Genomic DNA, 12,061 nt, shown 5'->3' with positions numbered 1-12,061 from the left:
ACATGACACGAGCTCAACAATGACTGAACATTAAGACAATGACAATAACACTGTGTGTTGATTAAGTGCAGTGTCAAACAAATGAGGTTGTGTGCTGAAATAACAAGCGTTCCTGACACAGCGGATGGTGACATGGCAGCAATAAAAAGAAACAGTGAGGAAGACTGTGTCATTCTTACCCCTTACAGTAAATAAGGGTTTCATTTTTAGTAGATATAGAATGTGCAGAAAGGTGGTTAACATAAACTTAATTAATTTAAACAACTGATAATTTTTCTTTTACTCATTTAATCAATGCAAAACAGCACCTCAGTTTTCTACCTAACACAACTTGCTGAATATTCTTCCAGAGACTGCATTAGATGCCAGCAGGATGTTGCATGTGTGGGTGGAGGCGGCACCTTGCAGCTGCATTTCTGAAAAATCTTGGGGGGGTGGTATGATGGCCTCAGATATGTCCATGAGGAAATCTAAAATGCAAAAGAGGTGCCAAAAATAAAAGCAGCACAATCACGCCAGTGTGTGAGGAACCTCACAGGGAGTTCACTTGGCTGCTCATTTTAGTAACATCTGTGAAATCAAGCTCTCTTAAAAGGAGACTCATGAAGTTATAGCCTTCATAAGGCTCGAGTAGATTAACAAATGCGTCTTTGTACTTTAACTTATGGGGCTGGAGGGTGCAGTGATTGAATCAAGTACCAACAGATCGTAAGGATAATAGTGCCATCTAGTGTATATTGCTTCCTACTCTGGAGCAGATTAAGACAAAGCTAAATGCCCGCAACCCTTTAAAGACTAAATAATCTGATCATTATGGTCTAATGGTCAGGGGTACCAAACACACGGGCCAGGGGCCAGAACTAGCCTGCCAAGGACTCAAATCTGGGCCACAGGACACCTTTTGAAAAAAAGTGTCTACTTAAGGAGGGCATAGTCTTTGGACTTAACTATATTTATGTTTTATAGGTTTTCCTACTGACATTCATATGACACCAATAAAAGTAAATAATTTCCAGTTTTTCCACGATCTACAATAGAAAAATTTGTTATGGTGGATTCACAGAAAAAAAAAACAACTATTAAATAAATGTAATAAAAGTTTACTTTTTTAATAGTAAAAACTTTTATTACAGACTGGGCAATGAGCTACCTGAAGTTTCTGTAACTTTGCATAATTATTTCTTACAATTTAAGCCCAAAGAACCATGTTGGCAGATTCCTGCCATTAACTACAGCAACATTTGTCATCTGAGCTGGGGGGGGGGCTTGTGAAGTCTTTACAAGCTCCTTAGACTATGATGACCTAACATAACATTTACTTCCCATGAGTTCCCATCATAATCAGTGTCCAGGATATGTATTGTCACATGTACTTTGATGAGGAAAAACCACAGATAAAAAAAACCATCGTTGTATTTAGAAATTCAGGCACAGTTGTTTGCCCACTCTTTTAAATGAGTTCCTGTTTATACCAAAGATGCAAATGTTTTACACCTGCTCTGCACTGGCAACTAAAGACGTTACAGCACTAACACAAATGAAAGCCAACAGGGTTCAGGCAGCTGAGTATCAAACTATATTTATTGTATACAGTATAAGGACAAAAAAAAAAAAAAATTAAAGAAAAAGAACATTTGCCAACATCACCATGCAAATCTAAAGTGTTTAAATTTGAAATGCAGGTGAAAATGAACAAAAACAAAAAAAAGGTTCCATCAACACACAAGCATAAAACAACGTTAATGTTTGGATAGACTTTTTACAAACTTATTCAAATTGGCAACATGTCATGTATGCATGTATACAATGAGTGAAATACTTAATCTTGGATGAGATAAAATGTCTCTGATAAAAGGTGAGAGGTTTTCCCCCTTTTAAAGTCCTGGACAGGCATAAAATCAACTTTACACATGAAAACAACCGTTTTTCTGCTGTGCAATACCACCAACCACTGAGTTACAATAACTTTTACATCTACATTTTTATATTAGTCAAACCCTTTTATAAAAAGAAACCTTTTCATTTAGCATTTTTGGTCCAAGAACCTTACTGTACTACCAGTCAGATAAATCTACTTTGAAGGTAACAGTATTGAGGTAAACCATCCATATGACGCTTTCCAAGCACAAGTATTTCTTCTGTTTAAGATAAACTGTGCATGGACAGATTATTTCTAAATGTTCTTTTAAAAATGTGACTAAAAGCTACATGAGAATAATGTCACAAAATCTCCCATCTATGAACAGATCACTACTGACTATCCCAGCAGCATTCCTCATAAGTACATGAATATTTAAATAGTCAAGTCCATCCTGAATATGAATTCTTACCATTATCTGGAAAAAATTAAACAAATATCAAGAAACAGAAAAGAAAGAATGTCATTTAGCTTACTCAGACATCTGAACATCACAAAAACCCACGATGGTCCCGTCATTACAAGCCATAATATGAGATGTATTCTGTCCTTATGAATTTCAAATCAGTTTTGGTGAATACAACATTAAGAAGTTACCTAGACTCAAAGTTGGGATTTGGCCCCAAATTATCATTATTATTATTTTTATTTTTTTGTGTGTGTGAAGTCTTTCATTTAGGGAAGCACAGTCGAAAAACCCAATAGAAAAAGAAAACTGAATTGAAAAGGGGAGAAAAAAACCAAAAACAAACAAAAAAGTGTTGACTCTTTCCACTTAACAGACTCCTCCCGTCTGTTGCTGAAATACATCAATAGTGTCTTCATCCTCCATCTCCAGCTGCAACAAAGACACATGCACATTAGTCTCTCAGACCATAAAGGTCTTGACAGGAAGTTTTCAGTAATGCTAATAATATCATGTAGGCAGGTTTCCCTGCCTAAATTACCACTTTTAAATTACCATGTTAGGACTGTTTTGTTTGTCTGTCTTTTCCCTGAGGTGTGATATATATTATTAGAGAGTTAAAAGGAACACTGACAATTTGGTGCACAAAAAGAGCTTTCTGAAATAAACAAAATTTACACATATTTTGTACCATGTATATGTAAAGCACAACTAATATTGGACAATATTTCCCCGAAAAAAGGTCACTGCAGACACTGGACTTTTACCATTTACCATAATCCCACTTTTTTTTTTTTGATAGGTTTGAGGTCGTTGCACTTTGAAACGATTTCTACTGAACAATCCTGAGGTAGATACAACTTCCAGTCTGTTCAATGTACCAGCTCCACTGGTAGCTAAACAGTTCCAGATCAAGATGCTACAACCTGCATGTGGAACAGCTAGTAACAGTTCCTTTGTTTATGTCTGAAGGATGTCTCCTCCAGACATACTTCAGGTAATTCTGCTCAGAAACAGTTTTGTCTAATCTGATTAGCATCTGATTAACATTTGTCTGGAAAACATTTGTGCATGTGGTCAGCAAAAAGCTTTTGTTTAGCTTTGCATGTCCTTTTTGGATGGCAGCCTCAGTCTACAGCAATACAAACTCATGAGTGTCTCCAATGGTCCAGCAGCTTCCAGTTCATTATGGGTCTATGCCTTGATGGGTTCACACCATCCAAACCAGCTTCCATTCAGCCAATCTCTTTGGTCTTTTCAGACGTTGGCTAACTTGCATATCATTTGAACCGATGGTCTTGTAATGTGCAGCTGTTCAGGAATTTGTCACATACATAAATATAGGTTTCCCTTTCTCAAATCTGCACTGAGGGTTTTTCGGACTTTCATTCTGCTTTTTGTCAGTCCAGTGGCAAAAAGCAAATGGTTTGTAACAAAGTATGAGCTTTAGTCAATCACAATTATTAACAGAAGGCTGGAAGTTTTTCAGGAAAGAGAATTTAGAACTTACAACATCGCCAATTTAAAACAATAAAAATGTGAAAATCTGTTGAACGCTCGCTCTGGGTTAGGGAAGACAAGCTGCCTCAGAGTTCAAATATCTTGGGATCTTATTCACAAGTGATGGGAAGGTGAAGCTTGAGTTGGACTGCTCGACTGGTGTGATGTCAGGAGTAATATGGGCTTGTGCTGGCCCATTAATAAAGAAATGGGTTAAGTTGAAAGCAGCTTTCAATTTACTAGTTCATCTACATGCCAACCCTAACCTGTGGTTATGAAATACGGGGTAGTGACTGAAAGAACAAGGTCACAAATACAAGTGGCAGAAATGAGTTTTCTCTGTAGGGTGGCTGGGCTCAGCTTTAGGCCTGATTTATGGTGTTTTCATGTTCACCACACACCCTCCGTCATGGGTGGTGTGTGCACAGTTTGATGTCACATTGCCTGATGCACACCCACAGTATTTGTAGCGCCTTGACTGGTCGTCCGCCTCTCGACTTTTGCAAACTGGAACATTGTGCTGCAGCTAAGCTGAAGACATGCATGTACAGTCATTTAGGTTTTTACAGCCATTTTGATGATATTCCAGTACAGAAGCTCAGATATATCATTCAGGAGAATACTGCACCGGGTTCCTGCACTTAACAGCGGGAAAACTGACTGCGTGATGATGATCTATACTTCTGGGGGAAATCTACGTCCTAACTGGAAACCCCTTTAAATCCTACCAGTAACTTCCCAAGTAGCTTGATGTGAACCTCCTGACAAATGTAACTACATGTCTGGTTGATGCACCTTGAAGCAACTGAATGGCTTGGAAGGTTACAGCATAGGGTTAATAGGGGTTTTCAGTTACGTCATAAGTAACGATGTAGATTTCCCGCAGAAGTCTAAATCACGCTTTGGAGCACAGACATTGAAAGGATCTCTGGAGTAGAACCACTCCTCCTACAAAAGGAGCCAGTCGAGGTGGTTAAGTCCTCTTTTTGCAAGGCAGGCCCAACTGGGAAGAGAACCCAGAGTAGCGCCAGAAACTGCTTCCTTTTTTATGTCAAAAAGGTTGCTTAAAACTACTAGAAAAAAAATTATATTTTTATCTATCAGGCAAATAAACTAAATCCACATTTTAGTGGATTTACTATTTTTTCCTAATTTTTTAGCATTCTAAAGATTACTGATTAACAAGGTTTTACATCTTTATCTTTACTTATTTGGCCAAGTTTGTGCAACAAACATAGAATTTGACTTTAGTTTACTTTGCATTCAAAATATTTGTTAAGCCCTGTACTATTTCACACTGTTGCAACTATAAAGTAGCTAAACACAGAGCAGAAAAAAAAAAAAAGTGGTCTTATGCGTCACACTATGTAAATGTATAAAACTGATACCTAACCTGAATATCTTTTCATTACGCATAAAAATACAAGAGGACAAGTAGATCTTATCCTCTGATTTGGCTGTTACATGCCATTTTGCATCAGTTTAATGACGACATTACGAATATCCAACAAAATACATTAACTTTATGATTTATAGCTGTAAGTCTTCACTTTGAGGTTGTGATTGAGCATTTTCTGGAGAAGCTGAGATGTACAACTTGGGCCAAGGGCTGTACTTGTTGTGCTGGCATAAGACTTGTACTTGAATATAGTTTTTAAAACACACACACTTGACTTTCTAGTTAAAGAAAACAAGGGCAATGCTATTTTGCATCTTCAAACCTCCACAATGAAATAAACTGGGCCTTTAGTATTTTACCAACCTGTGCAGGTGTGTCTGTTTCATTAATTGGTTGTCCATCAAACCTAAACCTTATCTGCCGAATTGACAATCCCTGGAAAAGACAAAGGAATTTTCTCTTAGATTCTGCATCTAGTTAATCATTTACAAAGTAATACGCAATAATATCAGCAAAAAAGCTCAAAGGGTCCCATACCTGTCTTTCGCAGTATGCCTTCATTAGCTTGCTTAATGGAGTGTGCCTTTTAATTTTGAACTGTACAACCGAGCCATCCTGACCAGCTACCTTGAGGTTAATGTGGTCGTTCTCCGTCTTCACTCCTTCCTGCAATAAAAGCAAAAAAGTCACCAACAGAAGCGTCCGGGAGTAAGCCCCGATTAGTTCAAAGTAGCAGCCAACCTAAGTTAGCCAACTACGTTTACAAGAAAGCGTGATCACGGAGGGAGGTAGGTTTCAAACCCAAAACCCGCACGCATACACACTTCCTTTCGCCTTCTCCCATCGTTAGCATAGCAGGCTAGTCCGTGTTCAAACTGGCGCAGAAAGCCACAATGGCGCAAACAGTAAGGGGGGAAAAAAACAAGCCATTCATTTCACAGGCACTCTGTTACCGACATTAGCAAACATAGTTTAACTGAAAGGTAAGCCGATAGGCAGGAGGCTGGATATGAAATATACAAAACAGGGCAGGAACAAACTGCGCTTAAAGCCAAAATATCCGCAAATTGAGCAACCTTTGTTTCCCCCGTCTACCCGCTCAAACTAGGAAACTGCAGCCTTAAGCAGCACTAGCTTAGCAGAACATGCTAACGGCTGCTTGCAGCGGGCATGATGAACACGTAAAGGTGAACATGACCCAGATGTGTCTCTGTAGGAGCGCGGCACCGACCTTTGGCTTTTCTTCAGACATTCTGCTATTTCCTCCGGTATTTAAGAGTAACGTGGACTCCGGCTGATAATGGTGAAGCGGTTTATCAGCTCCTCCGGCTCTTTCGTTTGGCGAGGGAGCGCGCAGTGATATTTAAAATGTAATTCGACCAAAAACGTCACGTGATCCATTTTTCGTCTGGGCCGCGGATGCGTGAGCGTTCGCTAATTTGCGCACTCCCGTGACATAGGGGAAACAACAGGGCCCTGATCAGAGAAAACGCGGGAGCTCAGGACAGAAGCTTTCAAATGGCAGCTAATTTACCATGGAAGCTGGCCACACTCATCTCATTGCCATAGTAATTATAGACTCTTTATTATTTATCCCTCGAATCCAAAAGTTGTTTACTTTTATTTAATTAATCTTTAGAGATCTGCCATATACACTTAGGTCTTTAAGTTTTGGATAGTGACACCTTTTCTTGTTATTATGTCATGGATGAGCAGTGATTTTGCAAAGTGTTGCATAAACTGTTTTGTCAGCTTTGAGATTCAAGATTACAAATAAACATATCAGAGCGTTATCAAAAACTCGGAAAAGGACTAAAGTGCATGATTACAGAATTCTTTCCATGGATAAGAAAAACACCTCCACAACATCTAGCTAAGTCAAGAATGCTCATGAGGAGGGACGTGTATTACTGTCAATCAAGACACGCCTTCATGAACGTAAAGAAAGAGAGTTTAGTTTAAGGTGCAAACCACTGGTTACAGTCAAGAACAAGAAATCCAGAGTAGACTTTGCCAGAAAGCATCTAAAACAGCCTACAGTTCTGGAAAAAAAATATTCGGGCAGATGAAACCAAGATTCATTTGTACAGAAATTTGGGGACTGTATAGAAAAATGTCTGTAATCAAAATCCACGGTGGTGGTGTATAAGAGGCAAAATTACAAAAATGAGTGATGAATCACCCCAAAACGTATTATCCGTTTTGTTATTGTCAGGGGCTGGACCAGAAAACCAAACAAATGAGCAGAATAGCTTAATTTCCACTGTCAGTTGGGATATTTAGGAAAGTTAACTTATTAAAAATATTTTGAAATGTGATTTGTTCATAGGCCAAAACATAAAAGAGCATGTGTGAGAGAGACAGAGGGAAAAAATAAAACAATTTTTAAAAATTTATGATTTTTTTTCCCTTTTTTTTTTATTGGCAGATGATTCAGATGCAGTTCAAAAACACGCATTTTCTTTTGTGCAATAAAAAATGAAAATAATTCTGGAATGCAATAAAACTGGAGAAAAGGACAACTATGTTACATGAACTATTTAAAGAAAAAGAAGTGTTGAGCTGCAGACATGGATGAGTCAAATCGAGTATACTGTAAATGTAGTATGAAAGTGAAACTGCTTGTTACAGAAGAAGCACCACAGCACTAGTCAGCTTTGGACTTTTACAAACTAAACCGGGGATGCTTGCTTTTTAAAATTCAATTGAAATTAATCCATAAGAAATATTAATCAAGCAAAACAGTGCAGCATCAGGCTAAGAGAGTATTCTGAAAACACTGTCGCGCTGAAATCAGACAGTCACAGTTTATCATGAGCTCCTTGTAGGCTGTATCTCCGTGTTACTGGCTTCAATAGGATCAACTTAAGGAACGGCGGCTTCTCCTTAACGATCATCCATACGGGCGTATGGGTTATCCTTTGACAAACCTGAGAAGAATAATTGAAAAGAAGGATGTGTAATCAATAAAACTGAGTCCAGTTGTTTATAAGAATATAAATTATTCAGGGAAGTTTGGTTTACATTTCATTAATGTGATTTAAAATCGAAGTCTTTTGACACTGAATTCTAGTTTATCAAATATATGCAGTACAGTATTTCTCCAGTAGATGGCACTCAATGATAGTTTTTTTCCGCCCTCTGTGTGTAAATGGATTTTTTAATTTTCACATTTTGTTTTCTTCTGCTCAGATCCCATTATCTTTACCTATTCCTTAATCTATCTCATCTTTAGTGTTGTGGTTTATTAATTTTTTTTCTATTTTGCTGCTGTTTGATCATTGCACATATAAACCGATCGCTTTCAAAACAAACCTCTCCGATAATTAAAATTTACATTTCATAACCCGTTCAAGCCACACGAAAAGGAATTAGTCTCACCGTATTTGTTCCTGATTTCATCATGCCTCATCTGCATTTCTGACCTCCTGAGAGGGAAACAAAGACAAATTGTTAGGCAACAGAGGACACTGACACTGTCACATGACACTTATTTTAGTTTATGAAGTAGAAAGCAAAATTTTCACAGAAAAAAAACAAACAACTTTCCTGCCTGTCAATCTTTTTTGTTCTTTTTTTTTTTTTTTTTGGCACCGTCCAATTAGTCTAATTTAACAGTTGTGATAAAACACAAAGCCAAACAGTAGCGCTGGATTCCCAGAATATTTACTTTTCCAGCATAGTGTGTAGGAGCAAAATGAACCAGCACCCCGGGAATAAGATCAGCCTGCTGTTTATCTAATGAAGTTAAATTCATTTTCAATCTCACCAATAAACAAGTGACATTATGTTTCTTAGGTTTGATGTAACATCAATGATTTTATGCCGCATAATAACATAACACATTTAGTTCCTTATGGATGAGGTCTTTTACACACGATTACCTTAAAAGTTTCACATGCCAGTGTTTAAGTCACTGGTTAGAAGGTTTGTGGTAACATATACTACAGCCTAACATAACATTAATTTTATGTTTAATGGCTAAAACCTGACAGTTGAGATTGTACAAATAACCTGTGAATGTTCATGTCCATCAAAAGGATAAATGTTAAATTCAGTTTAAGACTTAGATGTAGAGTCTCTGCTTCTGTGTGAAGCAGACATGCAGAGCTACAAAAGCTTTCATGGACTAGTGCCTCTCAATCCGATGGCCATAAAAAATGAGCAACATCAACCTGCAGCAACAGATAGAGCGATGGACCGTGGAAGAAGAGAGCCTGAGAAGAAGGTAGAGATGTCCTGGGCATGCCCGACATCACAACAGAGTTGCTGGCCTGGAGCCCATGAAGAAAAAGAAACAGGGGAAGGCTGTGAAGCACCTGGCATTGGTTTTTGATGGCCTTTGCTCCAGAAAGAGCAAAGAGCCTAACTAGATTTATTTCACTATCATTATCAGGGTGTGGCGTCAGAGGAGGCTGACCCACACAGCTGATCTCTATTACTTAATCATGCCTCCCCTATATGAGCAGGATGCCAGGAGTTGATGAGAGAGCTGTGTGCTGCACTGGAGTGAGGCAGGTGGAAAGCTGCACAAGCAGGAAAATTCAATAACACTGTAAATAAAACCTTTGCGTGCCTTGGGTCCTTTATACTACAGTATAAGGCTCAACTTACTCAAGACCTTACACAGAACTCTATATTTTGCCCATCTGAGTCAGGCACAGTAGTAAGGTTTCGGTTAATCAAACATTCTGAAACTCTGTTATATGCATGAAGATTTAAGTTTAAACACATACTCCACAGACATTCACCTTGCTTTCTGGCGGTCCTTCCTCAGCCGAGTTTGTCGCTCCATCTGCATGTCTTCTCTCTTTCTCCTATTAAAAAGACTTTTTTTTTTAACATCAATTCACCACCTTTATGTTTCTGCACATAGACATTTATATTAAAATATGAAAATCAAAGATGAGCATTTGCTTTTAGCTTTATACATTTACAGAGCAACAAAACTGAAGGCAGTTATAAAATCAGAAAGACCAAAGTTACTGCAGCCACAAATTCTGGCAGCCTTCTGGAGATAGCCGTATCAGCCTAGCCTCACAGAATAACAACCCATTGTGTTCCCATCCTCCTCGTCCTCCTCCTCCTCTTCCTCCTGGTTCTGCTTACATTTTGATGCAGATTTAACAGCGAACACTTCATGTGACTTGCTTACCCAATTTTTTCACACTTGCAGCAGCAGAAGCAGCAAACAAGAACAGCGATGATGATAATACCAGCCAGCACCGACACGGTGATGATCAATATCTGGAAGTTGACTGTAAATCAAACGTGGACACAAGGACAGCGTAAAAAAACACCAGCTTGCATGAGCAAATCTTATCGTTAAGTAAACATAGCAATGAACTGCTAAGTGGAAAAGATACTGATGTCTTTTACTTAGAAGATGATTATGATTTATGAAGAAGACATGCACCACAAAAGAGAAAAAAAAGCATATCAATCTCACTCATAGGTTTTTCTTTCCTGGCTGACATGGTACATTACAAATTATTTTTCTTACTGGTTAATTTTGCCATCTGGGCTTTTTTTTCCCACTTATTTGTTCAAAGTCTAAAATGTCATAAATGTATTTTACAGACAACTTACAGCTGCAGTAACATCTTCAAACTAGACTCAAAGTCCAAACTCGTATATTCATTTTACCGTCCAGCAAGAAAATGAGAAAGTCATCACAACTGAGAACCTTTCCTGGACAATGTTAAAAATATATTTCCTCCATGCATACATCCTACATTAAATAATAATAGTAACAACAGTGTGTTTGCCAGTCTTACGCCAGCATAGCCCCCAACGTGCATCATTCAGTGGACAAACGCTGTTGGAGGGCAGGATGCTCTTCACCGGGTATTCGATGCATTTTTTGGTCGTTATGCACCACAGGCACTGCAACAAACAGTCATAAACAGTTACATTTTATCTAATAACTTCCCCTTTTTTATGGTAAACAGTTACAGGATATGTTTTTGGCTGAACTGCAGGAAACTTACTGTCACATTCTGCAAGCATTCATCACAAGTGGTGTTGGATTTCAAGGCACAGGGAGCTGAAACAGAGATAAGCTATTGACACACACCTACAAGAAGTAAACTAATATAACCCTGAGAGAATTTAACTTTCTGTGACATATTAAGGATCCTTGCAACAAAAGAGGTAACATTAGCCTAACTGAGGCAGACAAAAGAAACTTTTTCTTTTGTGTTTTTGTGTATGTGAAGATGTATAAAGCCACTGAGGATTATCTTTACATTTGCTTCTACGATTACGATAAGTCCACTGTGTAGATGTCATGTGACTGCCTCCTGACCCGTCTCTGGCACTCCAAAACAAAGCGCTGCACTAACACATACAAGAAGAACAAACTTACTGTCCGCTGGAGCAGGAGTCGGTGTTTGCGCTGTAACTGTAATAACACAAATACCGCAGGAAATTAGGACAAAAACAAAGGCGGACGGACTGTACATGGTGACACGAGCGCTGGACTGCATGGAAAAAACAGAAAGGCTCGAGAGGAGTGAAGCTGAACCCCTGGTTTACTAGCGGTGACGTCACGAACTCCTGACGCTGGTGTCATCAAGCAGCTGCAGGGTGACACATCTCATTGAAAAACATGTTTTATTATTGGGAGGGAGCGCGGAGAGTAAGGACCCACTGTGCTCATTAGCTCTCTGAGACTCAGCACATATCAGATATAAACACTTATATTATTTATACTTCGTATTTGACAGACATGGAAAATCTTTACCACCTCACAGCACAATGCTTGCATTCATTTTAGATTTAAGCTCCTTATCGTATAATATTGACGTTTTAGTGAGATTTATTGGGGTTTTGTTGT

General features: G+C 38.5%; 2 protein-coding genes across 3 annotated transcripts; both read right to left on the bottom strand.

Moving 5' to 3' along the window:
• Positions 1 to 1,563: 1,563 nt before the first annotated feature.
• On the bottom strand, positions 1,564 to 6,611 carry sumo3b (small ubiquitin like modifier 3b). The gene is made up of 4 exons (XM_003447343.5): positions 6,455 to 6,611; positions 5,761 to 5,889; positions 5,587 to 5,658; positions 1,564 to 2,756 (listed from the first exon to the last, which is right to left on the bottom strand). The coding sequence occupies exons 1-4, from the start codon at positions 6,473 to 6,475 to the stop codon at positions 2,694 to 2,696; spliced, it is 285 nt and encodes a 94-aa protein (XP_003447391.1). The 5' UTR covers positions 6,476 to 6,611; the 3' UTR covers positions 1,564 to 2,693.
• Positions 6,612 to 7,635: 1,024 nt separating this feature from the next.
• pttg1ipb (PTTG1 interacting protein b) lies at positions 7,636 to 11,778 on the bottom strand. 2 transcript variants are annotated; one of them, XR_266317.4, is made up of 8 exons: positions 11,591 to 11,778; positions 11,214 to 11,269; positions 11,001 to 11,109; positions 10,379 to 10,481; positions 9,975 to 10,040; positions 9,399 to 9,497; positions 8,605 to 8,651; positions 7,636 to 8,153 (listed from the first exon to the last, which is right to left on the bottom strand). XR_266317.4 is itself a non-coding variant. In XM_003447344.5 (7 exons), the coding sequence occupies exons 1-7, from the start codon at positions 11,709 to 11,711 to the stop codon at positions 8,110 to 8,112; spliced, it is 546 nt and encodes a 181-aa protein (XP_003447392.1). In that variant the 5' UTR covers positions 11,712 to 11,774; the 3' UTR covers positions 7,636 to 8,109. The 2 variants fall into 2 exon arrangements, 1 of the variants encoding a protein (XP_003447392.1); XM_003447344.5 differs by lacking the exon at positions 9,399 to 9,497 and having other exon boundaries at positions 11,591 to 11,774.
• Positions 11,779 to 12,061: the final 283 nt, after the last annotated feature.

This window comes from Oreochromis niloticus, linkage group LG16, assembly GCF_001858045.2.
Source record: "Oreochromis niloticus isolate F11D_XX linkage group LG16, O_niloticus_UMD_NMBU, whole genome shotgun sequence".
In the NCBI taxonomy this organism is placed as follows: domain Eukaryota; kingdom Metazoa; phylum Chordata; class Actinopteri; order Cichliformes; family Cichlidae; genus Oreochromis; species Oreochromis niloticus.
Note: the sequence above shows the minus strand (reverse complement) of the source record. Positions and strands in the feature narration are given on the sequence as shown.

Coding starts and splice junctions, on each gene's coding strand:
- sumo3b (XM_003447343.5), bottom strand. CDS start 6,475: ATGTCTGAAGAAAAGCCAAAG. Junction 5,890..6,454: donor TGTCTGAAGAAAAGCCAAAG/GTCGGTGCCGCG, acceptor CTTTTATTGCAG/GAAGGAGTGAAGACGGAGAA. Junction 2,757..5,586: donor AAACAGACACACCTGCACAG/GTTGGTAAAATA, acceptor TCTTTGTTGCAG/CTGGAGATGGAGGATGAAGA.
- pttg1ipb (XM_003447344.5), bottom strand. CDS start 11,711: ATGCAGTCCAGCGCTCGTGTCACCATGTACAGTCCGTCCGCCTTTGTT. Junction 11,110..11,213: donor AATGCTTGCAGAATGTGACA/GTAAGTTTCCTG, acceptor TGTTTGTTGCAG/TGCCTGTGGTGCATAACGAC. Junction 8,154..8,604: donor TGAAATCAGGAACAAATACG/GTGAGACTAATT, acceptor TATTCTTCTCAG/GTTTGTCAAAGGATAACCCA.